We start from the raw sequence: 27,922 nt of genomic DNA on the forward strand, positions 1-27,922 counted from the left end.
TTCCTATGCAATTTCTTTCATTAGGCATCAATTAATTACACTGAATCTGTTAACCCCTCAACCTATTAGAAAATCTAATAGTCCAATTAGCCAAATTCGATATTAAACGAAGTTAGGCCTAGTTCAATTTACAACTCTTCCTTCTTAGCGACATACAGGTTAAAATTGAATTGCATTACGAAAGGGTTCAATTGTTGAGACATACTACAAGCCGGAAAGCCATATCTTATAGCATGATTTATTTGGGAAAAGATTATATTAGGGCATACATGCATTTGGTCAGAAAAAGTCACTTTACATGTGCAATCCTAATATGTGCAACTAAATCAATTGTGCATAGACTATGATGATTTTGTAAACAAGAATTTCAATAAATTAAATTGTCAGAAAAATTCAAAGAAACTCTATTAATATTAAAACAAATCCAACCAAAGAGTTCACAACAGTTAGATTAATTAGAAATCCTTTAAGAAATTAAACATAGGGCTCTTTCTCAAAAGAAATTAGATAGGAGTTACCTCTTAATTCATAGACAAATCTGAGGTACACATTCAATTCGTCGATTGCAACCCAAAATAAAAAGAAAAACTAATCTAAAGATACTAAAATCTGAAGGGAAAGGAAGAAGAATGAAGTTTAACTTTGTCCCCCAAATTAAGCATAATTTGACCTAGACCGAAGAGAAATATTTATAGAAAACGAGGTAGTGTCGCAACGCTGAAGCATTCGTCAAGAGCGTCAAGGAAGAAGTCCAACGCTCACTTGAGCGTGCGCTTCGCTCTCCGTCCGTCAATCGTCGTAGCGTCGCAACACTTTAGAGGAGCGTTGCAACGCTGGGCATTCTGTCCCTAACCGTTGGAGTGAAACATCAAGTTGCGTTGCAACGGTGGCGATGTTGAATATTCGAAGTGTTGTGACACTTGGGGCAGCGTTGCAAAGCTCCCATGCATCACGATTTATGCCTCCAAAAGTTGCATGAGCGTCAAACTTAGGCCAATCTTGAGCGTTGTGACGCTCCGGTAGGGGCATTTTGGTTTTTTCAACTTTTTTGAAGCCTGGATGCTAAAAAAATCAACTCCAGATTGCTTCAAATTAACTCTGATATGCTCCAAATCACCAATTCTACCTCTCGGTTGCTCAATACTTTCAAAATAAGAGAAATAAACACATAAAATCCACTATCAAGCCTGAATTAAGCTAGGAATAATAGCTATTTTTTAGAGCTATCAACTGTCGATCACTCCATTAAAGACCGACAACTGCATTCTTCGGGTTTTAAATATATTTCTGTGTCCATGGATATAACCATTCAACAGTAAGTCGACCCTTCACGAATTGCTCGTAACAGTTGGGTCAAATTATCGTTTTACCCATGTAGTTACATCTAACTCCTTAAGTACCATTGATCCCTCTAGTGAATAGTTATTTATAGTCCAACTATAAACTAGACGCCTCTCTGGCTAGAGAGAGTGAGGGCCCTTGTTGTTCAATACACGGAATCAGTCCTTAAGGGAACAATTCATCTACTTATCCTAAAATCGGGAAAGAGTGAATTTCATCTTGTATAGTTATGTTCCCAACTCTCTACTCGTACAAATCCCCAAAATAGTAGGCATATTGAGTCGGCTAAATTGACCACTCTCACCCATACAGATCAAAAGGTTGCCTCATAGACAGAAGTTCACAACTCACCCAGGATTAAGGTTGAGTCGCTTATGGTCATTCTATTGAAATGCTAATCTCTTCAAGTGGCGGTGTTATAAAGAGAGACTAATCAGTTTGCGGTCCGGTCTTATATAATTTTTTTGTATATGATATCTCCATTCACATATCTCCACATGAACGATTAGGACTAAATCGTTTGTGACACTTTACAACAATTGTGACAATTACAAAGTGGGTCGTATCCGTAGTGTTACCGGAATAAGACACCCAACCTTATCCATATATTACAGACCATTTAGGTCATTCCTTAAAATGATCCGCATGTATTTCAACAACGTCTATGTTTAAATTACATAAAATGACCTTAGTTCTTAGTTTATTGGATCGAGTTAATGAACAAACAAAATACCCTTTATGTTATATAACAATTCGTTTATATAAGTCTACAAACTACGGAAACAAAGAGATTTATGATACGAATCCCAACAGATCTCAACCTAGATAGACCCAGAAAAGTAGTTTAATTTTCAAAAAGTGTACTAATTTTGAAGAGTGAAACATAGAAGAAGCTATTTCTGACATTTTTCTTAAATTTTATTTTTCTTAGTTGGATCACATGGCAAAATTTACCTGTCAATATAGAAGTGGATAAAAAAATATATGAAAAATAAAGTTGTTAAAAAACATTATAAAATCTACATTAAAAAAACATCTATATCATCGGAACACATTTCAGGAAAAAAAAAAACTAATAAGAAACAAAATAAAGAACGAGAGAGAGAGAGAGGGAAATAGGAAATAGGATGGTCAATATTGTGATAAAATAAATGAGAGAGACAGTTGAACAGTTAAAAAAACTGATAGGGGAAGCTTTTGTCATTCATTCAATTCAATTCATTCCTTATTCCCTTCCTTGGACCCAACTTCTATTCCTTCCATACAGAATCTCTCATTTTTCTTCCACTTTAAAAATTATATAATAAAACAACATTTCCATTTTCTACCTAACAAATATTAAATTACAACTTTAGTCAATCAACTTTAATTAAATTAAATTTTTAATCACATTAATTTAATTTATGCTTCCAAATAATTCTTAATATATCCTTTTATGGTAAATAATTAATAGGGTAGTATGAAAGTCATAGTATTTGATTTATGTTTACTATTCTAGCCTTTTAGTTTTAAAAATGTCTAATAGATCTACTCATTTTCGATTTTATATTTAATGCCTTTGTATTTTAAAACATACCTAAATTTTTAATTTTGTGAAGATCATTCATCTTTTTAAAATTTTATATCTAATAAATCTTTGACCTATATTTTATAAATTTTAAAATTCATTCATTGAGTAGATATAAAATTAAAAATTTGAAGGTTATTATATATAAAGTCAATTACTTTTTTTTCTTCTTCTTTCTTTTAATCTAGTAGAGGATCGGTTAAATTTAAAATTTTTCTTTTAAAAATTTAGATGTATTAAAATTTTTTAAAATTTAAAAATCTAAACAAAAGTAAAAGTTCAAAAACTATATATATATCATCTCATGGTATTAAATTTTCATCAACGTGTAAATATTTTTCATTGATATTTCGACAATTTTATGGTTTGATATCATCACAAGGGTTGAATCAACATTTTCATTCTATCATAATAAATCTACGGAAGCATAAGAATAAGTAACAAAATGTCATCAATGTAAATATAATATATTAACTTGTTTAAAATATATACAATACTTATTTACTAATTTTATTGTTAGGGAAGGGCATTATGGGAATTAAGACAAAAAAGGGGGTTTGGCTAATTCCTGTCGTCATAGCTCTTTTGCCGCGCGTGCCTAACACCTTTCCACCGCTACGTTCGAAATTGCCCCTACAACAATCATAACATTTTCCACTTTTTTTAAAATAATAATAATAATAATAATTTTATTATTATTTTTGAAAAAAAATTAATGAAATTTAAATTTGAACTTTCATTAAGTTTTAGGCATCCCCTTTGTTTGATAAGCTTCTATATACTATTTGTATTATAATATGCATATCTTCTCATTTTTTTTAACAAATATTTCCTTTTTTTAACAAATTTTGAAACTAAAATTCTAGATTATATTATGCTGCATTTTTCGTCCTTTTTTTTTTCCCCGTAGAAGGTATATATTTATCAAATTAAAATTATAAGTAGTTAGATTTTTAATGATAAATTAATATAACCTAACATACAATTTTATTATCATACATCAAACAAAAATATCATATTTCTTCACTTCTTTTGAGGAAAAAAAAAACATTATTTTCATCTTTCAAATATTACATTTTCATTTTCGAATATCACATCCTTTCGAACAATTTGAGATGGTTAAGACAAAGTTGTGAGGACCCTGTCCTAGATTAATCGATGTATGTTTAGTCCCTTGTATTTGAGTATTTCTTCAATTTAGTATTTGTTTAAAACACTTCAATTTATTTTAGTCCATTGTATATCAAAATCTTCAAATTTAGTTTGCTCGTGAATATTAAAATGGATAGATGATAGATTTACGTGACATGATATTTAGTGAATTTGGTGAAAATTTAGATGATAAATATAGCCTCGAAATTTATACAAATCTTTTAGAAATTTGAAAATAAATTAAAATATTTTCTCTCTGGATCAATTGTTTTTTTCCTCTAATTTAAGTTTGAATTTACGATCATTCAATTTTAACATTCATTAATAGTGAGGAAGCTTAAATTAAAAGTGTTAAAATATAATGAACTGAATTGAAACATTTAAAATTATAAAGAGTAAATTGAAAAGAGAAAGAAAGTTATAATTTATTTTCTTATAATATTTAGATTTCGTTTGGTAATCATTTAATTTTTTCTAAAAAAAATTAAACTTAAAGACGTTACATCCACATCCAAAATTTATTTCTTTGTTATTTATTTTTTTACCAATGGTTTAAAAAACTAAACCAAAATTCGAAAACTAGAAGAAGTAACTTAAAATTTTGTTTTTATTTTAAGAATTTGGCCAAGAATTCAACTATTTATTTGAGAAAGATGCAAACCATTGTAAGACGTGGGAAGAAAATATGTTTAATTTTCAAAAACCAAAAATAAAAAAAACAAAGGCTCCGTTTGGTAACTATTTTGTTTTTTGGTTTTGACTTATAAAAATTAAGTCTAATTCTTCCACATTTCTTATAATGATTTGCATATTTCTTAAGTACAATTGTTGAATTCATAGTCTAATTCCAAAAATAAAAATAATCTTTTAAAAAAGTTGTTTTTTTTTCTAGTTTTAAAAAATTGGCTTAGTTTTTTAAATAATTGATAAAAAGTAGATAACAAATAAATAAATTTAGAGATGGAAATAGTGTCTATAAGTTTAATTTTCAAAAATAAAAACTAAAAATCAAATAATTATCAAATATAGTTAAAATAATTATGAAATGGGACCTTAATTTATAAGAATGAAGAATTGAAATATAAAAGGCATTTATGTTTGAAATAATGTTGGGAGGAATTAAATAATATAAATACAATGTATTGAATAACCAAAAAGAAATTGGAGGGGTTTAAAGGGAAAAATACTTTGGTCCAAAAGGAACAAAATTGAGAGGGAAATTTCAAACTTTTTTTCCTCCCCACATACACATTTTAAAGCATGTTTGGATGACACTGTATAAAGCCACAAACCTAAGAGGAAAAGACATCATTGCCCATCTTCCATTTCTATTACAAAGTAATGTTGTCCACTTCTTCATCTAAATTACCTAAATACCCTTCATTTCCTTTGTTCATTAAAAAAGAATTTGTACTTTTTTTCCTTTTCCTTTTTTGTTTGAGGGAAAATAGAGAGGTGGTTATCCATATGAGTCAGTACTCAAATGACCAAAGTACCCCTTTCATCTTGTTTTCCTTTTACTCGTGTAGTCACATGTAGTGAAATGGTACAATGCAATCAAGATAATAAGACTATGCTTGTTATAACTATTAAGACAACTCAAAGACAATTCAATTGAACAAAAATATCATATCATCGAATAAAAGGTCAAAGATTTAAAACATAAGTTCACAAGTTGAAGTCAGCAAAAGAAGACGAACAAGAATAAGAAAAAATTAGTGTTGAGACGCGTGAGATTAATATTTAAAAAAAACCACTCAACCATATATTAGCTGCCTTATTAATTTGTTAATCATAATGTAGCTGTCTATTTCAAGTAGTTCCTTTTGAGCTCCAACATTTATGCAAGTATATATTGGGTGGTAAGATCACATTACTTTAGAGAATGTCTAAACTATCTGTCGAGAATCAATCTAAATTAATAAAAATCCAATTAATATGTTAAGAAAAAAAAAAAAAAAAAAAAAAAAAAACTATTTGGAACAAGTAGTAAATAACCAAGTGTCAGGTTTATTTTCATAAAACCAAACAAAATCGACATCTATCATTCTATTTGATCGATCAAAACACAATTAAGCAATTTCAATCTGTGGGAGAGATTGTCATCATATCTAAATGACTAAATTACCGTTGTTACCTATATTCGCTATACGAAAATAAAAATGATAAAAATGCCCTTATCCTCCTTTTTTGCCCCATAGAGAGAGAGAGAGAAAGATAGTCTTCTCTTGAATCTCTTCTCCACCACCTTTAAATCTCAAAGAGAGAATGAGAGAGGCATGCTATAGGCCCAACATGAAAATGGGCTGGTGGGGCCCAAATTCGTTTTCCACCCCCCCTTTTTTTTAAAAAAAAGTAGTTGGGGGCCCACAACCCATTTTGTCTCCTTCATTCCCTTCACTCCTACAAATGAAAAAAGAAATCCATATCCTATTAATATAACAATTTCCTTTTTATTTATTTTTTATTTTTATATTTGTGAGTTTTTTAGTGGCAAGATCTGATTGGTCCAATCCAATCACGTGCCTGGCACCGCATGACGGTTGCGGCCCCCACCAAGAATTCCAAAAATTTCTCACATCATTCCACAACCCCCACTCACGCCACGCGTGATTTTCTCTCATATTTTCATTTTTTCTAAAAGTAAAATGACTGTTTTGCCCCTGTCCCTTCTCCTTCTACGACATCTCTGCTAATGTCCTAACAATCAAGTTCAAGAATAATGTATTTTTTTTTAATGGACAAATATAAGGATAATTCTACAAATGGTCATTTTAATAATGTAAAATAAATTAAATGAAAATTATTAACGAATTTGGGGTATGAAACTTGTATACTAGGCACACGAGTCTAGTTTACAATGTCCACGATTTTTGCAGAATTCATGTATAATGTTCATGATTTACTTTCACAATTTCAGCGAAACTTATAGAGATGACGATGTATACGATTTTCGATTTTCGTGGTGCCAAGTCATATAACTCGTGTAAGGCAAATTGCGTATTTTGTTCACGTTCATTAAAGTATTTAGACATGGTTTATGATTTATCTAATTCTTGTACCATGTCCACGAATTAGTAACTCCATTATTGAAATAGTTTTATGTTAACCAAATCTTTGTAATTAGTTATTAAAAAAAAAGAAATTGCATGGAATGAAAGAAAAATCTAGCTTTTGCACCTTTTATTTTTTAATTGTTCCATTTTATTTTTATTGTTTTAAGAATAGTTTTTCTATATGCAACTTGGACAACCAATGTACCATAGTAACACTCTTTTCATAATATTGGACTTATGGTTATTACGTCGGATTATAAAATTTATCACTACGATTTAAGTTAATTAATTTTGATTTAAATGTTTTTGATGAATCTCAACAAATATATCCCACATATGCAATGTTATATAAATTTGCTAACCCACATATTGAATGTTATATTATTAATAAAAAGAATGATATAAATGAATGAACCCATCATTTCATTTAGGTTTCACAAAGAATACTATATAAAAATATTCAAAATTTAAAAGTAGTACTTTTTTCCCCTTATTTTTTTTCCTCTAACATTTCCAATCAATTGAAAAACTCCAATCTTAATATCAATAAATGTAATTGATGTAATTGAGCATGCATGGGATGAAGCAAATTGCACATAAGGCAATGTTTGATTAAACTTTAATTTGGAATATAATTGGGAGAATATGATAATATATAGCTTATATGAAACAAAATATAATGATTAATACTTCAATGATGAATTTTAAACTTTTCTTTATGTCATTTAATCAATTTTTCAAACATGCCATAAGCTAAATCCCACCAAACAAAAGGGCCCTCCCTAACCAAAAACCAAAATATTTATTGTGTTCAATTTCAATCCAAGCAAAAACATTTTCCCTTCAACAATCTTTAACAATTTTCATCACTAAAAAACAACTCTTTGACATTATGTACAATACTTAAGAAAAGGATAAGATTAAATATGTAAACGAGTATTATTCTAACTCCTCTCATTTTTATTAAGTGGTAAATCCATAAATTTTATTAGAAATTTTTTTTACAGTTTTTTAAAATGTAGTCATAATATAATCTATGATTATAGAATCAACATTTCATACATATATATATATTATAGTTGTAGGGTAAAATAATGGTAGTGGTATGAATTTAAAGTTTGGATTTTTTTTGAAAGGTATTATAATTAAAGTAATTATGAAATGGAGGAATTGAACCTCAAACCTCAAGGTTAATAGTACAAATACTATATCAGTTGAATTATACTCTTGTTGGTAAAATTTATAAGTTTGGTATAATAAGAAATGAAGTGGTTAGGAAATCCATCAAATATAGAGAGTCCAAAACTGACAAAAGAAGGTGAAGAGAGATCCCAAGCAAAGGGAGTGCTCAAAAAGAAAAAGAAAAAGAAAAAGAAAGTTAAGATTATGGGTTCACTTTAAAAACAAACAGAATGATTAAAAAAGTTTGCATTTTTCAGAGGTGTGGGAACCACCCATTTCATTCCTTTTGCCTATCCACACCTTCAACCCCTAAACCTTTGACTTCTTTGATGAATTAATGTAAAGGTTAATTACCATTACATTCATTTTAGTTGAGAAATTTTACACATATTTTCACTCTTATATGTGTGACTTTGATTCATTTGGATACTTTTTGTATTTTTAAAATGTTCGTTTTCATCATTGTACCTCCAACTTTTGTTTATTTGAACTTTCAAAAAGTGACCATTTTGATATCTTAAAAATAAAGTAAAAATAAAAATTTTAAGAGATCAAAATGTCATTATGTGAAAGTACATCGAACAAAATAAACATTTTGAAAGTATAGGGACCAAAATGAAGTGACGTTGAAAGTATAAGTCATCAAAATAAGTAAAGAAAAAAAAAAACTAGGGATCAAAGTAATATTTCAACCTAAAATTTATCTTTGTAAATATTAACGAACCATATATTAATATTAGTAAACCTCACCCAAATGACTTCTTAAAAGTATGAGGACCAAAATTAATATTTTAAAAATATGAAGACCAAAAGAAATAATATTTAGCCCTAAATTTTATCTTTATAAATACGCTAATCTTATTATTTTTTAAAACATGATGCCGTGATACATAATTTTCCATACTTCTCAAGTATAGGGAAATTTTCTATATAAATATTTTTAAAAACTTGGTGAAGAAGGGTTGGTTTGAAATTGATTGAAAAAATAAGGTTTATTATTATTATTATTATTATTATTATTATTATTATTATTTATTCTTATTATGGTGTATATGTTGAATGTACGCATTTAAGATTTTTTTTCTTTTAATTGAAAGATTTTTAAAAATAAAAAATAAGAAAAACTATTTACACAAAATAGCATAATTTAATCTTCTTTAATAGAGACTGATAGAAGTCTATCAATATCTAGCAGTAATAAAAACTTATAGAAGTTTATCATTGATATTATATGATAAATATTGAGAGACTCAATGTTGTTTTTTTTTTGCTATTTCTATAAATAGTTTGATATGTTTTCTATATGTAAAAATTTCTCTTTTTTCTTTATTTTAAATTATTTTTTGTTATTTCTTTTAATATTTTTTTTCAAAGTATTTTTTTTTAAAAGATACCATCAATTATATAAACTTTTTTGGGGGGGTGCATTTAGGACTTGTATATGTTCATGTGTGATAAATTTCTAAAATTTGAAAAGTATCTAATGAATCTTTGATTTTTGAACTTTGTATCTAATAGATCATTGAACCTTAAAAATGTTAAATGAATCTTTAAACTTTCATTTTTTTTTTGTCTAATAGTCTTCTACATATTCGATAACTTTTTAAAAATAAAATTAACACATTTTATTAGATATTTAATTAATTTTGTATCAATGAGACATTTAACTTTTAAGTTTGTGTCTAAATAAATTTGTGAATTTAAAAAAATGTCGAAGTGATCAAGAACCTATTAAACATAAAATTAAAAATTCGAGAACCATGCCAATTCGAAACTTTTGAAGTACGAAATACTTATTTGAATCAACCATAAAAGAATAAGCATTTGATTTAACCTTCATAAACTATTTTAGTAGGCGATTTCAAATTATACTCCCATTAAATTCTATACTTTATGAGTCTTACCTCATGTTTTATAAATGGTGAATGTGCAAAAAACACATCTTTATAATTGGAAACGCGCAATGATTGAAATTATTTTTTAAATATAAAAGATAATCTTTTTCTTTTATTTTACAAATATATGAGATAGGAAAATGAACTTCTAACTTCAAGGTTGATCAAACAAAATTTATACTAATTGAACTATACTAATTTTAACGAATACAAAAGATGACCGTCAAGAAGACAAATTAAAAAAAGAAAAAATTAATTTTCAAATAATATATACTAATATTCAAAAAAGATAATCTCAATCTTTTATTTTGTGATTACATCAAATGAGCTAGTTTTATTGACATTCACTTAACTTTTTGTTATGTTATTGATTTGAAATTAACTAAATTAATTAGTAATTTTGTTTTGAATTTTGAAAAACCTAATAGGCAAGAAAGATTTACACAATCATCATAAAGTGATTTTTTTTCCTCTAATTTTAGGAGGGTTTTACTATGATTATTTTGTTTCAAGTGGAAGACCAAATTATGAGCATATTTGAAGGCAAGTAAGGAAGTGATGTAAGTATTGAGAGACTTTGGTCTTTTAAGTCCAAATTTTGAACTTCAATCTAATTGTGTTAATCAAGTTTTGTGTGGGGAACACGCGCCACTTGTGCATTCAAATATAGAATCCCATGATGTTCATATGTCAATTTATTGCTTAAAAGAAGTTAAGATTATAGCGTTTCTAATTGGACCTAAACCTATGTTTATACATCTTCAAGGTTGCTTCAGACAAGGTCTAACGTCAATGAGCGGGTTCAAGCTAAAAAAAAAAAGTAAGAAGTGACATGAGAAAATGTGGGTCTCAAAAGGGAACACTCGTTCTGAGTTGACCAGTCAAACTGGTGGATATATACCAATAAAAAAATAATTGAGTCGTGCTAAGTTTGACACCGCACTGCAACCATCCTGACATTGCCAAAGTTAGATGTAATCACAGGTGCATGTCAAATAAATGATATTATAAATAATCCAATTCGACGGTTCTAAAGAGAAGAGTAAGTAATCTCCCAAGGAGAGTCCCAATCTTATTTTTATGTGTAATTAAATTATATGCTCTTTGTCCTAACTTAGACATCAAAGTGTGATAGGTTTGATACCACACTGATGTGAAAGATTCTCACGTAGGTCAGTTTAGAAGGTGAGACTAAACCAAGAGAAACCCACCGATTAACAAGCCCAAGAATGGTCTGTGACAACAATGAATGCGTGTGAGTTTCCTGCGCCAACAATAAGCTAATCCAAGCATAGCACAATAATGGTCGTTGGAGAATAAAATAGTTGTAATGCTCCAAGCCTAAGATTCAGATCCAGATCCAAATATGGTCTTAGGTTGTTATAAATAGTATTAGAGCAAAACTTCTCCCAGTGAGATGTAGGTTGAGGATGAATCAAGTGAAAGTTATTGGGCATGTAATGCTAAAGTTCAGAAGAGTATATAAATGAACTGAGATCACATCTGAATGAGAAGAATCTCAAGGATATATGAAAGTATGATTAAGAAAGGTTTAAAGGAATTTAAAACAATTATCCATGCCAACAAAGTGCACATTCCTTTTAGTGACTTAATCATAAGAACTTCCAGAGTTAAGCGTGCTTAACTTGGAACAATCTTATATTTAAGACAAACAAAGATGACATTGCTAGGTCCTAAGGTAAGAAAATATCGAGATCATTAGATGCCCAATCTAAATTTTGAATCATGGTTCAATTATGTTCAAATTGGCTACGCACCACGCTTGTTGTTGAGGAAATAAATAAATAAATAATAATATGTATTAAGATATGACTATTTTCAATAGATACCGGTTTTCGAGATGTGCAATTTGACTAAATTCAAACATACAGTGACTTTGAACACTTTTATCTTACATTTATGGGTAACTCTGGGGATTACTGTAGAATACTACATCCATATATGTACATTTGACTTTGATCAAAGGTAGCTTATCTACTTCTAAATTTGGATAAAATTGATTTTTGTGCTTTCAAAATATTCATTTTGATTTGCCTTTATTAGAAAAATTTTAATATAAAATTCAGAAAAAAAATTAAGTATCAGAACGGAAAATTTTTAAAAATACAAAATTCAAACTAGACATTTTGAAAATATAGAGACTAAATTGAAACAGATTTGAAATATAGGAACGAAGTTGAATATTTTAAAAGTATACATGAACTAAATTGAATAAAAACGAAAAGTAACGAGAACCAAAGTAATATTTAAATTATCTTTTTAATACAAGAAACTTATACATTGATCAATTTAAAACAAAATCTTGGCTTATTTAGGGGTGTAAATTTCCACAAAAGAATTTATTACCAATTTATTTAAACATGTTTATAGACAATCATAATTTAGACCATGGGAGAAATTGTAAAACAAAACATTTATTATAATTAATTAAAGTATAATGATCTAAAGAAAGACAATTAAGGGGGATGCATGTGATTAAAGGAAACAATTACATTATATGAAATTTGAAAACTTTTCATTTAGGTTCGGTTAATGTTTGAGATATTTAGTAAATCTTGCAAGATTAAGAGGCCCCATAAAATCATTACATGTCATAGGCCAAAAGATTTGAAAACTGTTTGCATCAATATTAATCAAAATTGGGCATTTCCACATATTTTGAGGATTTGGAAAAGATGTTAAAAATGAAAATATGCTAAAGTTTACTATGTTAAGGTGAATGAAATATTTTTGTCCTCTTAGACATTCATGACAAAAATGTATGGAGAAGTGATATTTAGAGTACAATGAATAATGTGCTACTTCTTAAATGGCCATTAGAAATTGTTTCTTTTAATCTAAACTACATTAATATAATTATGACTCATAAAATAAAAAAATCGTATCTTGGTTTGTGAATATTAAAGAAAAATTGATAGGTTGATTGCTACAATGCAAATAATATATGACCTATTTTTATTTCATTATTCGTAATTGATTTTTGTAGGTAGATGCTAAGAGAAGCAAATGTAGTAGTCCATATTTTGGCCCTCCATGCTCGGAGAACAAATATTTAGGGATCGTTTGTTTTGTTGGGAATGTAGATAACTAGAATATTTAGATACTTAAAATTATAGATGTCTTGTATTTTTAGATAACCATGTTTCTTTTGTAGGAATAACTTTGCAGATATCTAGAAATATTTTGATAATTGTGTTTGTTTTGTAAGAGTTTTACTCAGAAATGTCTTAAATTTACACAATGTTTCAAAAAATACCGTAATGACAATTTTATTAATTTATAATTAACTTAATAAACTTTGAACTTATATAACATACTTGTTTTTATTGATTCGAACTTAATTTTAAATTAATACAATTTATATTATTTTATACGTTATTTTTCTCAACAAAATAATGTACAATAATTTTATATTTTCTATAAAATAAATATTAATTTAAATTTAAAATTGAATATTTTGCTAAAAAAATTAATATAATAAAAAAAGAGTTATATATATGATTGACAATATTTATTTTAATTATGTAATGCAAATAAATAAGAGTGATATATTATATAAAGGGCAATGATTAGGTATAGCCTAACTATGTGCATCTCCCTTCTTACACGCAAAAATAAAATATATTTCTTTAACAAATTATTTGCCACGTGTTAGAATTTTATTGGGCAATCTCTTGGGATGCACCAAGATTGCCCCAAGGGAGCACCCAAGTTTTTTTTCTTATATATATAAAAGAAATAAAGGAAGGGCAAAGAATTAAAATGAGGACATCCTCCACATAGGAATTCGAAAAATTCATATTTTAGGAAGACATCAAAAACTCTTGAGACGCTCTCCATGAAGGCATCTTAGGATGTCTGAAAACTTTTAGATGTTAGGCATTTTATAATACTACAAAACAAACATAGTAATCCAGATGACCACTTCACGATAATCTAAAATGCACGTGAAACAAACAATCCCTTAAAAGCTTGGTTAAAAACTTATCTTCTTTAGGAAAATCATATCTTCATCGTGAAGATACGATGTTTGATTGTCTTCTTTGTTCTTCGATTGTTTTTTTTTTTTTTTCTTTTTTGGTATTGTTTTCACTTTCTCCTTTAAAAAGAGTATATTATGAGTATTGTTTTTCATAAAGAAACGTCTGTCTTTGATTGATGTATTATTCTTAAAACATTCTTCATCTTTTTAGGCAATATTCTTCATTTGATACTATTTAATTATTCTTATTCCTAAACTTTAGGATTTCTAGCCATATTATTCCGTAAGGATTGTTAATTTTGAATTAGAACAATAATGACTTCAAGAAGTTCAAAATGTTGTTTTAACTTTTTCAATGACGGTGTTTATTATCGTTTTTTTTATTCTTCTGAATTTGAATTTAAAGGGCATGATTCGAGCTTCACATTCAAATAAGTATCTAGTTCACATCCTCATTGTTATATAGTAATTTTTCTTAGTCAACAACATGCAAAGACAAAGATTAAAAAATCAATATCTAATGTTTTGATTAAATTACACTGAGTTCTATTTAACTTTTTTTAAGCTCAACAAGTAGAGGTAGAGAATCAACTCATTAACTTCAAGTTATGCTCGGATTAACTATCCGAGCACAGTTGAGTTAAAAAACTTTGTTTACATAGTTTTATCTTTACTCCAACATTTATTCTCGCTCTATCCTTAAAATATACGCACAGAATCTCTTAAAAGATAACCCTCGTATTTGTTTTTTTTTTTTTTTTTTTTTAATAATCATAATAATAATAATAAAAGATAGAGAACTACATCCTTGTGAGAGAACAGAAGGATCTCCCGAATCTATGAAGAAAATTGAACTTTTATTATGCTAAAAAGAGTGTATTTGAAATGACTTTTAGAATTAATGTTTCTTAGTGACACTTTTCCTATCCATACTTTCAAGGGAGGAAGATACTAACTACTAGAAGTATTTAAACTGTTTTTAAAGATTTTATAAGTACCCAAAATGCAAAAATATTAAGGTTAAAAATTACTTTTAGAAGAAGTAACAATTCAGTTCTTAAACTTTGGTCGGTAAAGATTTAGTCTCTTCACTTTCAATTTTGTAACAATTTAGTCACTGAAATTTATTATATAACATTTGATTCCAAATTAGTGTTAAGAGATAATGAGATTTATTGCATAACTAGACCAATAAACTAATTAAAGACTTACTATTTTTATAAAATATAAAGTCTTCATCATAAAATAATAAACATTGACATCTAATTTTAATAATTTTTTTCACGTTAGAGACCAAATTGTTACAAATTTGCAAAAGTATAAGGACTAAATTGTTATATACTAAAACTCATGAACTAAATTGTTACAAAATTGAAAGTAGAGAGACTAAATCGCTACAAACTAAAGTTCAGCACTAAATTGTTACTTTCATAAAAGTTTAGGGACCAAAAGTGTTGTTTAACCGAATATTAATTAACTAGTGATTCATAGGTTTATTCTAAACAAGACCATAATTCCCTATGATATTCTGAAAATAAATATATATTTTTCAACAACTTTTTTTTTTTTTGCCCTTGATGTGCTCATGCTAATCATGGATACTGCAATTTGAAGGGAAAAAAAGGTCTAAAAACAGAGTGAAATCCATGAAAGGAATCCCAAGCAGTGAAGCAAGACTCAAAAACTGCCATCATTCTGCTTTAGAAGATGGAACATACTTTATGATGAGTTTTGGTGGATACTATGGCTAAAAAAACCCCTAAAGTCTACATCTTAATCATAAGTTCCATTTCACCTTTTCCATCTTTTTGTACCCTTTTTCTCTCCATGCTTTCAAACCTTATAATTATCTCTCTGTATTATTTCAGGTGAAATTGGAGGCCAACCCACAAAACCATGGCATGAACTATGAATCATCACCTGTGCTCCTTTGCCCATCATCATCTTCCTTCCCTCTCTTCTGATGTTTGTTTTTTTTTAAATCTACAAGTCGAGCTTTCATGGAGAGAAATGAAAGAATATAAAACAGCTTAGAGATACAACGGGTAAACCTATGTCATGCTCAGAAATGACAAATATAATGAAGAATTGAACTTAAATCCCACAATTCAAATGAAGGAATACTTTGCTTTTGGTATTCATCTAGCTAAGTTTGGTGTCACAGTAACCAACTTAAGAAACAAGGAGCATAAACGTTGTCATATCATGGCATTGTGTAGTAGATTCAAATTTTGCCATTACATTTACAACCAAGTGTCCTTCTAAAGGAAGATAATTGAGGGCAGTTTTCATTTTTACTTGCTGATGGAAGTGCAGAAACCAAAAGGGCATTCCTCGTGACATGATTGTGTGAAGAACATATTTGAAAGTAAAAGAAAACTAGGGGCAAAACCAAAACCAGCAGTTTTAAGTCTTATCGACAAGGAAGAAGTTTATTTTTCTTCCTAGAGAAAACATTTCATTGATAAATGAAGTCTAGGGAATACCCCAAAACAGCTAAAGGAATAAACATGTTTTTTACTTGTCAACCATTGTGACTAATCAACAGATGGAAGAGCCTAGAAAGTATTCTAGATAACAAGTCATATGCAAAGCTTTTAGAAAAGATCTAGGGAAAAAGTGCCCTTTTAGAGTGGTTTGCACACTGGCTTTTGTTAGTTCTGGCTCTAGTGTTTCTACCAACAGTGCTTTTTCACAAGGACATGGCAACTACATCTCTCTCTCTCTCTCTCGAAATATGGTCTCCTATGAAAAGAAAATTCAGCAGAATAAAAAATATAAAACCACCAAAAACCAGATAAATTGCAGTCTCATGCGAAATTACTGTAAATAAGAACAATTCAGAAACTCAAGAAATTGAATGCTGGATGCATTTTACATAAAGGAAATATGGTCTCTAGCAAATTTCTATTATTTGGTGCTGTTCCTAATAATCAAATACTGGATGATGCCTTAACAAGCCATATCTAAATGTGAAAAAGTAGTATATCAACTGCAGCCTATACAAGGACTAAGTATCAAACTTGTGGTTCTAAGAGGATAAGGATTTTCTCAGTTGTACTAATAAAATGAAGAGCTTAGAAAAAACTCAATTTGGAATCTATCTATTCTATGATTACTACTTGTATCATATTCGATTTATAAATAGCAATGATAGAAAACTTTTAATCAATCGAGTAATATGATGAATACGTTGGTTGAAATACGATATTACACCATATATATCAGATAACACAATCATTATGCTTGGAATAAAAAATATCAATGTACCTTTGCACATGACAGCAAATACTCCTTATTCATTCAAACTTTGACCAAGTGGTAGGAAGTAAAATATCAATCTTTACTTAAGAGGGGGGGGGGGGGGGGGGGGGGGGGGGGGGGGGGGGGGGGGGGGGGGGGGGGGGGGGGGGGGGGGGGGGGGGGGGGGGGGGGGGGGGGGGGGGGGGGGGTGGGGGGGGGGGGGGGGGGGGGGGGGGGGGGGGGGGGGGGTGGGGGGTGGGGGGGGGAGGGGGGGGGGGGGAGGAGGATGGGGGATTAAATGCAAATATCAGAAATCAGATCTCTTCAGAAAAGAAATATCTGAACCAAATTGCAAAATAAAAAACAGGAGTTCAGATGATAAAACTGATGAGAGGATATAATGTGCCTATGTCAAGATATCATATATATTATAGTAACTTGAGAGCATAATATAGATAAATTAGCATTCATAGATTACTAATCAGTAGTTAGCTTGCCGAGTTATTTCTGAAAGTTACCGAGGCTCAGCAGTGCTCATTTGTCCTTTTCCTGCCATGGATATGTCCTGGATATCATCCTCTTCGGCTTTCCTACAACTTCAAAACTGATTCGAATCTAACGGGATCTTATGGCTGAGTTGACAAACATTTCCCCTTGCCATAACCAAGCAGACAAAAAAAAAAAGCTTCAATACTTTAACTGATATTTTAATATAACATTCAGCTCCCCAGAAAAATGCTTGTCAATCTGAGTGTTGACGGAAACGAACAATTTTGTTGATGAAGGATCTCTCACGGTGATAGCTATTAAGAACAAAACAGAAATCAAATTTGAATAAAGGAAGCAAAGAGTTTAAGCAAAAGAAATTTCAACTTAATGATATTAGAAAGGAATTTACTCACATGACGTATGATGACACAAGAAAGCAAACCAAACCAATTGAAAAATGAAGCGAAAATGTTGACCAAAAATTTTGTTGGTCCAGAAATAATCTCTCCGAAATAAGAGTCAGAACCCCTGAGAATAATAAAAAAATCCATCCTGAAGGCAGGCATCTGTTGAAGGAGAATGAAGAGTTCTGTAGAGAGAAAAAAAAACTAACATTATTAATGAAAAAAAAAAAAAAAATCAAGCGAAGGTTGCGGTTATAACCAAAGCATACCTTGAAGTAGCCTTTGATGAATATGGCCGAGTATGTTATCCTCAAAATCATATCTTTTATAAGAGTTAAGAAAAATACTACAAAAGCTCTATTTCTTCAATCGGCATTTAATCATTGTTTGTTCATAAATTGATGATGGAATAAAAAATAGTAACATCTGCTGAAGAAATATCAGGAAGTTTCCACAAGGATGAGTGCTAATTAAAGGTATCACAACATACATCCATATTAAGTGGGAGTAAAATCTAATATGAAAGTTAAAGATAAACTCCACTCTATATCTAGACATGTTCAACTTGAATGACAAATTGACAATCCATTGGCGTGAGGAACTAACTTATAGTTGTGCCTTAAAGAAACTCGAAAAATATAGTTGTGCCTTAAAAATTGGATGGCGTTGGCATGAGGAACTAACTTATAATAAACATATTCATATTCAGGAACAAACTACCTTTTCCCCAATATTGATGAAAACAATTTATTAGCATTGCTAATGATGAAATCAGTAGACTTCTAATAATCATATAACTGGTTTAATCTATATTGACGAGCAATCCACATTAGATGTTTATCAAAGACAATTTGATCAAAAAGTGATGAAACCATTCCCTTGAATTTTTATGAAAAACATGCTCTTAAAACACGGTTTCAATAGTTTGTAGCCATCATTGATATGGGGTTTGCACAACACAAACGAAGTAAAAACGTATACTTGAATTTGGATTGTAGAAGTTTGATCTAAAATTATCATATGCCATGGAAATTTAGATTAAAGAGTGATGAAAGGATACTTATAGAATTAGCAAAAATCAAGCCAACTACTCCGGATGACCGGATCAGCAGAAAATTTAGCACGACATAGATCAATGAGAATAAAAGCAATGAGTCATTTGACTTCTTGAGTTGGCTCTCATTTGCAACAGCATGCAGGAATGCTTCTGAAGTACCTGATGTAAAATTAATGCAACCTAGTGGTCAGGAAAAAATAGATACGTTTATATTAGGGCTGTTTTCGAATATAGAAAAATGACAAATATTTTTAAATATAGCAAAATGTCAGTGTCTATCAGTACTAGATATTGATAGACACCATAAATGTCTATTAGTGTCTATTGGTGTCTATTAGTGATAATGATAGACATAAACAGTGCCATTTTGCTATATTTGTAAATATTTTTAGCAGCTTTGTTATTTAAAACAATTTTCCTTTATATTCAGATGCTTTTTGTTGAATTTCTGACAGCAAAACTTTTTGCAGCTCCCCTCTTTTTATATTTTTATGTTCCCAAAATAAGATCTTACAGAATTTAATCTAGATCAGCAGCTCCTAAGCAATAAACAAATTACAGCCTCCCAGCCTCCAATTCATGGACAACAATTGTTCTTTCTCTAAAAAAGAGCAACGCCGAGGAACGAGGATAATTAGATTTCAAAGCAGAGTAACTTTTTCAATATAAATGAATGCATCCCCCTGCCTTCCCCATCTTTGTTAACAATAACATTTACTAATATGCAGAGGGACATAGCAGTTAAAAGAATAAACAAGAATTACCAACCATTCATAGCCAGCACAATGATATACAGGCAGTAATAACGGAGAGCTGTTGGCGCATCTCCATCACTCCATTTCTGGCCGTATAGCAATCTAATGAGTGCATAAGAATAGCTTGGACCAAATGCCATAAATATAAGGCCTGCATGAAATCATAAAAATCATTTTGGCGGGAGACTAGAAAATGTTTCATGCGGGACGAACTCCATTTTAGATTAGGAATATAATTATATATTAATGATATTTGATATCAACAAAAAAGTAAATCTGAAGGAAAATTCTAAATCTTCACTCTTTATAGGATGTGTAATATTTTAGGTTGTCACCATAGTCTCAATTCATTTTCAACACAATAAAATTAATACCAAAACTATTCAACTGAATTTCATGCTCTGATTATCATCGTTGAAGTACCTAAAGTAGCCAACAAGGCAATGAACATTAGAAGAATATCTTTGGTTGACTTAATGTTCTCGGTGAAATTATGTCCAAATCAATTATTCAGTAATGGATTTGCAACAAAGATGAAAAACTCAGGCTTTAAAGTATCCAAACTCTACATTTCTTTATTCGATTTCAGAAATTGTGTGAGTTGTCTCACAGAACTAGTTCTTGCATGGTAACATACTTCAGAAAACAAAAATATCATTGAATTTTGACTGTACGTACTGTTCAAAAAAAAGAAAGATCATGCAAATGAAGGACAGTCAGAAATAATTATGTATATAGACTGTCGTAATATAATTAATTGAGATTGCATACCAATCAGCAAAACTAACTTGAGAGCTTCTGAAAGGCAGATGGCAAGCTTTCTAGTTTTATCTGGGTATTCTCCTATCAAATAGAAAGCAAGTCAAAAACAGCAAATGGAAATTTTAATGTCATGAGAAGGACTTTCCCTCTTTTTTGGTGTGAGCGTACTTCTTTGAATTTTCATGTTCTTGCCACAAAACAGCCATCTACTTTAAAATGCCTGTTTTGTTACAAAATTTATAAGTGCACTCTAGCAAATCAGGAGAATGGTTTTAGAGAAGCATACAAAATTTTCAAAAATGCATTATAACCACAAATTCTTCTCAAGAAGCAAATCTTGTATGCTGATAGGAGGCAAGACCATCATCTCTACCACCTACCGCACTGTATAGTCCTACCCAAGGATGAAAATATCCATTGATATGTTGATATATTTGTAAATCTAAGGATTCGACATCGATATTAGAAATCCATGGATATCTCCAACATCTTTTATAAATGCTCGTAAAATATAAAAAATGTCATCTATTTAGTCTAATATGAAAAAAAAAAATTACTAATAATAATATCCATAACTTAGTTTGGAAGTTAAAATAACTTAATTATTAATCTAAATATATTTTATAAAATTCGTGACTTACAGAAATATTTGTTGATATCGATATTCTATCGATATATCTGTAAAATTGAAATCTCGATATCGATATCAACATCGATATTTTAACCCTTGGTCCTGCCCAACCTTTTTCTAGGCACTAGAATAGAAAACCAACGTCTTGCACTTTGGATGTTGAAGAAAATTAGAAATCTTCCTTCCTCGTTGATGACATAAGTAAATGTGAGACCAAGGATAATTTTTTTAAAAATTTTTAATTTTTTATTATATATATCTTTTTTAAGGATAATTGGAGAAAAGAAAGAAAGAGTGGGAGGAAGATAAAAGTAATCAAAATAAATGGAAGAAGGATAAGAAAATAAACTGGAATCCTATAGATTCAACAGTGATACTACACAAAAATCCTTAAAAAATTCGTACTTAAACTCTGGAAATACCCATGACTTGAATCAATGCACTATACTTGAATCGATGACTTGAACAAGTCCAGGGGTCTGGCTTGAGAACCAAGGCATGTAACATAAATCCATTTCCCAAACATTGTTACATAGAGATATCCAATAAAAAAATATGTATATAGAAGAAAGAAAAAAAAAATTGCTAATTTATGGTGTAATTTAAGTAAAAGAATAAAGATTAATATATAAACCTGATGCAGACCTTGCAAATGTAGTGTATGAACTTTCTTCAAATGGAAGAAAAACCAGTCGCACCACTAAACTTCCTGAATATAAGTAAAAACTACTATTAGCATGCTTATTAACTTGGGGATAGTAGAATATCAAGATCTTCACAATATAGTACAGGTAAAAGCAAACTATAAAGTACTGACACTTCTAAATTGGCGAAGTGTCGGTGGCGGACACCGATACGCTCCAGCACGTGTCCAACACGCCAACTGGCGTGTCCATTACTTTATTATTTTTTTTTTTTTTGCTTTTTGACACGTCAGGACATGCTGGCGACACACCTAGGACACTCCATATGCAAAAAAAAAAAAAAAAGAAAAAAAAAAGAAAAAAAAAAGGAAAATAATGAAACAAGACCCACTATTGGCAGCCCATCTAAAGGACATTTTAAGCCTATTAAAATTAACTGTTCAGCCCAACTTTTTCGAAATTCTATAGTTTTTACACACTTCATCCTCAGGACTTAATCAATAACCTTTTTCGAAAAAATAAAAAAACCCACTATACTACCTCTTCTTTCTAACTTCATCGACGGTAGTGACAACTTATGTGACTCCTCTTACTGTTTTTTTTTCTTTTCTCATTTCTGTTTTTTCCTTTCGTTTCTGTACTTTCATACTTTTTGTTAAATATATGTCGGCATATTTCACAATATGTCCAATTATGCACATACATTTATTTTTGTAAAATAAATAAATAATGTGTCCTAACGTGCCGTATCCTACTTTTTTGTAAATTGACGTGTCGCCGTGTCGATGTTGTGTCGTATTCATGTCGCGTGTCAGTGTCCGTGCTTCTTAGAAAGTAAACAACTTTGAAATGACTCTCAGACATTTAGACAATCGCCTGCATGCAATCAGAATGAAACTGTACCATGAGCTAAAAAATGCTTACCCAATTTATCTACTAATCCATAAACGGCTTGGTTATATGGTGTATCTAACCACACAAGAACCATCTTTTCACCTTCTTGAAGAACCAACTTTCTGAAGGATTGTAAAGTAAATAATATACACATGTTTGAAAGCTTCTTATCAAAATCCTTCATGTTTCCCACTCTGCAAAAACAATCCATAAAACCTAAATAATTAACAAAGGTAAAGAAAAAGGAGAGTGCATGTCTTCCATCCATCACTTAAAGACAAATTGAGCCACCAAAAGTTAATACTGAAATTTTAGTTTAGGTCACATTTACCAATGAAAATTGGTATAATCGAAATGAGATTTCATTGATGGATGAATCATAATAGGTCTTGAATTGCAAACATAATTGGATTGCTTATGATCGTCTTTACCTAGAATTATGAATCTGTCACATTTTACTGTTACCGTTACTGTTTGACCCTAACGGTAAATGTAATAATAAATGTGGCAAAATCATAATTTTCATACTATTACAATAACAATATCTGTAACAGTAATGATAACGGTAATGGTAAAGGTAATGGGTCCTACGTAATTTTCAACGGCAATCAAAGAACACATTTTATTCCTCAATTAGATTACACAATTTGATTACAAATTTCAAGGTGAGCCCGCATCTCATTACGATTATGGAAAGCAGATAAACAACAACAAAAGTAATCAATTGGGAGCCACTTTTTACATTACTATTTATGGATTACATGTCACTGACCACCTCATTCGAAGTTAAGTATAAATGATGCGAACTACATTTTCTCTGCAAAACTAACTGCATGTAGTTTCAAAATAGTTTGCCTTAGCGAAAGTTTTTGAGTCCAAACAAAAAAGAAAACCGGGGGGGTGGGGAGGGAATGCATGCTTGTAGCAGATAAATAAAAGTATTTAAGGCAGAGAATTTCCATCCATTGCCAACAAAATAATTAACTTTAACGAAAATTATTGCATGATATGCTAAAATAAAATGGTTAAGTACCTGAAAGGAAAAAGATCTGACCATTTAAATGCACAAAAATTAAGAAAGTAGACCCAATATCCTAAGAACAAGCAAGCACCATATGCAGATTGTGATAAAGCAAATATAATTCCTTTCTCCTGCCAGTAGCCATTGAACTCTAATTAGTCGTTGCAACTAATATATAATTGTTATGGGGTTTGAATCGAGAGCAGATGAGATGAACTAACTATATATTTCAAATAATGAAATGCCGTACAATAGTGATTTGACACAACAAAGTAATTGTAACAAAAGCTGCATAGCTCACATGTTGGGGTTTCTAATGGTTATAAAAATAAAATGCATAAAAATGAAGAAACATAGAAGTTGAGAAAAGTTAAAATAAAAAATTAATTTGAACCTTGGGCTTTTACTGACGATAATTTGTTGTATGTTGGTAGCCCAGTCTATTCTAATGTGAAAATTGAACATTGAACAACACTGAACCTTGAACAACACTTTGTACATACGGGATCCATATATCATCATCATCATTATTATTTTGAAAGCAATAGACAAGAACAATGGTTTTTATGAAGAACATTGCAGAAATCATAGTTTAACAAATCAAATTACATGGCTCAACCGTAAAGTCCGCAGATCAGTTTTATGATTTTATCAGTTATAAGTCGGCCTAAGCTATTAACATATCTTTACTCTTCAGGGTTGAAGTGCTAATTAAACATCCCAAATTCACCAACTAAAAGTTTCCTCAAAGTAACCAACTTAGAGCATGCATTGTATTAAAACCACCAGACCCTTTGACCTTCGCTGCAATTGATCAAGCATGTGAGTGAAGACAAAACATACTAAAGGACTAAGAGGGGATGAGCTCAATCCATGGTGAAGAAGAAGAAGAAGCATGCACCATGTCACAGCTCTTGGGCTTAGGGCATTTATCAATGAATACATCACAATCAGGATGAGGTAAATTTACATGAGGTCTGCTTGATAATACTGCATAATTTACCATGTTCCATACAAAAGCCAATATACAATAAGACGTGCACATAAACTGACTGAGTGACTGCCCTTGAGGACAGGAGTAGGAGAATGTGACAATCAATAGGGATGATGTCTTAGGCTTTCCAGGTTAAATATTAATATAGACGGTTAAGGGTCTTCTAAATCTTACCATGTTACTCCGCTTTACTAGGAGGATGTACATTGTCATGCAACGTGAAAATGTAGCCATAGTTTCAACTAGAAGCCGTAATTTAAGAAGAAGTAAGGTCAGAGAAAGAATGTGTAAAGGCTTTGCCAACAGCTCTAAAATACATGCACATCCTAATGTGACAATCAATAGGGATGATGTCTTAGGCTTTCCAGGTTAAATATTAATATAGACAGTTAAGGGTCTTCTAAATCTTACCATGTTACTCCGCTTCACTAGGAGGATGTACATTGTCATGCAACGTGAAAATGTAGCCATAGTTTCAACTAGAAGCCGTAATTTAAGAAAAAGTAAGGTCTGAGAAAGAATGTACAAAGGCTCTGCCAACAGCTCTAAAATACACGCACATCCTGCCATAAAAGAAATACAAAATTAAAAAGGGAGAATGATATCGTAGGAGGATTAAGTTAATATTTGAGATTTTACATAAAATGAAAATCTCCAATACAGAATTAGCAATAAGAATATAACATCAATGCTGTGACCTCTCATTTCTATGATGCACGATCATATACATATTTCCTAGATTCTATTGTTTTGATTTTCAAATAAATGAAGCATGTTAGTTTCTAAAGTCAAAATTAGACTTGTGTTAATTGCTTCATGAGAACAGACTCCAACGTGACTAATATTAAGAGAGGGGGGGGGGACACAAAATAGAGCTGAGACCCACAAGAAATCAAAAGAAAATTAGAATTAAGGTGCACTAATGCAGTATACGTCGAGGTTGGAAGTAAAAAGGAACGTGGTTACCATTAATTAAGATGGCTTGTGCATATGGATTAGAAAAGGCAATATCTTGCCACCAAAGAACCAGATAACATGCGGCAAGAGTAATAACCAATCCAAGTGGGAAACTCAACCAGGCTACTTTAAGTAGCCTCCTTGAATTTTCCTCAACTGAAGTGCTGTCACTGCATTATACAAAATTAGTTCAAGATAATCAAATTTATAGCCACAAAGAAGTTGCAAATCAACATTACAAAAGAAGGTACATGAATGTAGTAGTCAACTCTCCTATTCTCATACTAACGGGCAGAACATGTTTTTCAAAAAAAAGAAAAAAAAAAAAAGAAAAATCCCAAAATCGTACCTAAAGGAGTCAAACATTAAACCTATGTAAAATTGTTGGGGTTTAGGGGGAGAACAGAGAAAAATTACTTTATAGATAACAAATAGTAATGAGGAAAAAAAAAAAAAAAGAACCAAAGTCCTTTAAATGGAAATTAGACATGAAACCGATATATTTTTTAGAAAAGTAAACAAGAGCAACGAAAAGTATGTTAGGGAGAACAAAAGCAATTTCAAGAACAAAGCTGCAATAATAAGAATGAATACAAACAAATATGTGGATACATTTTATTTAATCAAATAAGACAGGTAAACTGCAACGTGCTAAATATAGTGGTTTGGGGAGTGCATAATACAGCACCAGAAATCATGAGAATGCACCTTAACTCTGCCCGCATGCATGCTCGTCGGAATCCCTCCCGGCTAAGGAACAGAACACATGTAACAAAGAGGTGAAATTGTACTGCATAAACCTGCATTTACAGAAAATATTTGTCAAATACGCCACAAAAACCTAGACAATAGTTCAAAATTCCAACCACTTCATTGGGGGTGGGGTGAGGAGTCTTCCAGTAAGAAACTTTAAGGCGTTACACAATAATTGATAAATCCACTTTTTCTTTTTCGTTTTAGTTGTCTTCACAATTATCTTCCTCAGGTTCTGACTTACATGGTCATGAAAAACATCAAGATTTAATTTTTCAATGTCAAGTTCCATTGCATGAGAAATATCGAGATGTGAATAGTATAAAAAAAATAACTCACCACTGGGGCTAGTGTTAGAGTTTCAAATAACACAAACAAATAAAGCTTCTAGTCAGTGACAGAAGCACATCTAAACTCCAACAAATGGAAGATAAACTCATAAGAACTAATACCGCATAATCCTCTTCCGTAAGATGCCTCACGATCCACAAATTGAAAATGAATGGAATGCCTCTTGACAAGAATTGGGTAGCTGAACCATAATCCAACAGAAAAATCAGACCGATAAAGCACAAACTGAAGCGTTTTTGTAAATGAACTACAAGATATAACATTTAATCAACTTATCTGACTTTGATCAACCCCTCTACTCCAAAAGAAACAGAAAAAAACGTAAACTAAAAATTATCCTTACCTTATATTGAAACAAAAACATCAACCAAAATCAATTGGAAGATGAACCAAAATTCTCAGCCAAATTAATATACTACAGCACAATAACAGAAGAAAGTAAAGATCGAGGTTGGAACTGACCCATTAAGTATTTAAAAGTGCGAGAGAGATTGGTAGCGTCCTTGTCTCTGGCCATTTGAGATTCGGTAGCAGCTTCAGGCTTTCGCATTTGAAATGGAATGAACTTAATTTATCAAAAATTCTATCTTCTTAGTTGAATTTTCTCGGCAATCGGATTTTGAGCTTCAGAATGTGGAACCAAAGTCCGATGGTGGCAGAGTTTCGTTGTGATGTGATGACCGCGAAAAAGACCGGATGCTACCGGTTTAGGTTAGTCCGGCCAATATTTTTCCGAACCGAACCGAACCGTTCGGGTTTTTATTTATTAAT

General features: G+C 30.6%; 1 protein-coding gene across 1 annotated transcript; it reads right to left on the reverse strand.

Moving 5' to 3' along the window:
* Positions 1 to 17,733: 17,733 nt before the first annotated feature.
* Positions 17,734 to 27,815, reverse strand: LOC120082882 (protein RFT1 homolog). The gene is made up of 14 exons (XM_039038257.1): positions 27,614 to 27,815; positions 27,253 to 27,332; positions 26,756 to 26,847; positions 26,057 to 26,217; positions 25,502 to 25,653; positions 24,109 to 24,227; positions 23,106 to 23,269; positions 22,172 to 22,246; positions 20,916 to 20,987; positions 20,158 to 20,295; positions 19,393 to 19,548; positions 18,602 to 18,654; positions 18,342 to 18,517; positions 17,734 to 18,242 (listed from the first exon to the last, which is right to left on the reverse strand). Exons 1-14 carry the CDS (start codon positions 27,699 to 27,701, stop codon positions 18,182 to 18,184), a joined length of 1,587 nt encoding a protein of 528 aa, XP_038894185.1. The 5' UTR covers positions 27,702 to 27,815; the 3' UTR covers positions 17,734 to 18,181.
* Positions 27,816 to 27,922: the final 107 nt, after the last annotated feature.

This window comes from Benincasa hispida, chromosome 1 (genome assembly GCF_009727055.1).
Source record: "Benincasa hispida cultivar B227 chromosome 1, ASM972705v1, whole genome shotgun sequence".
Taxonomy (NCBI): domain Eukaryota; kingdom Viridiplantae; phylum Streptophyta; class Magnoliopsida; order Cucurbitales; family Cucurbitaceae; genus Benincasa; species Benincasa hispida.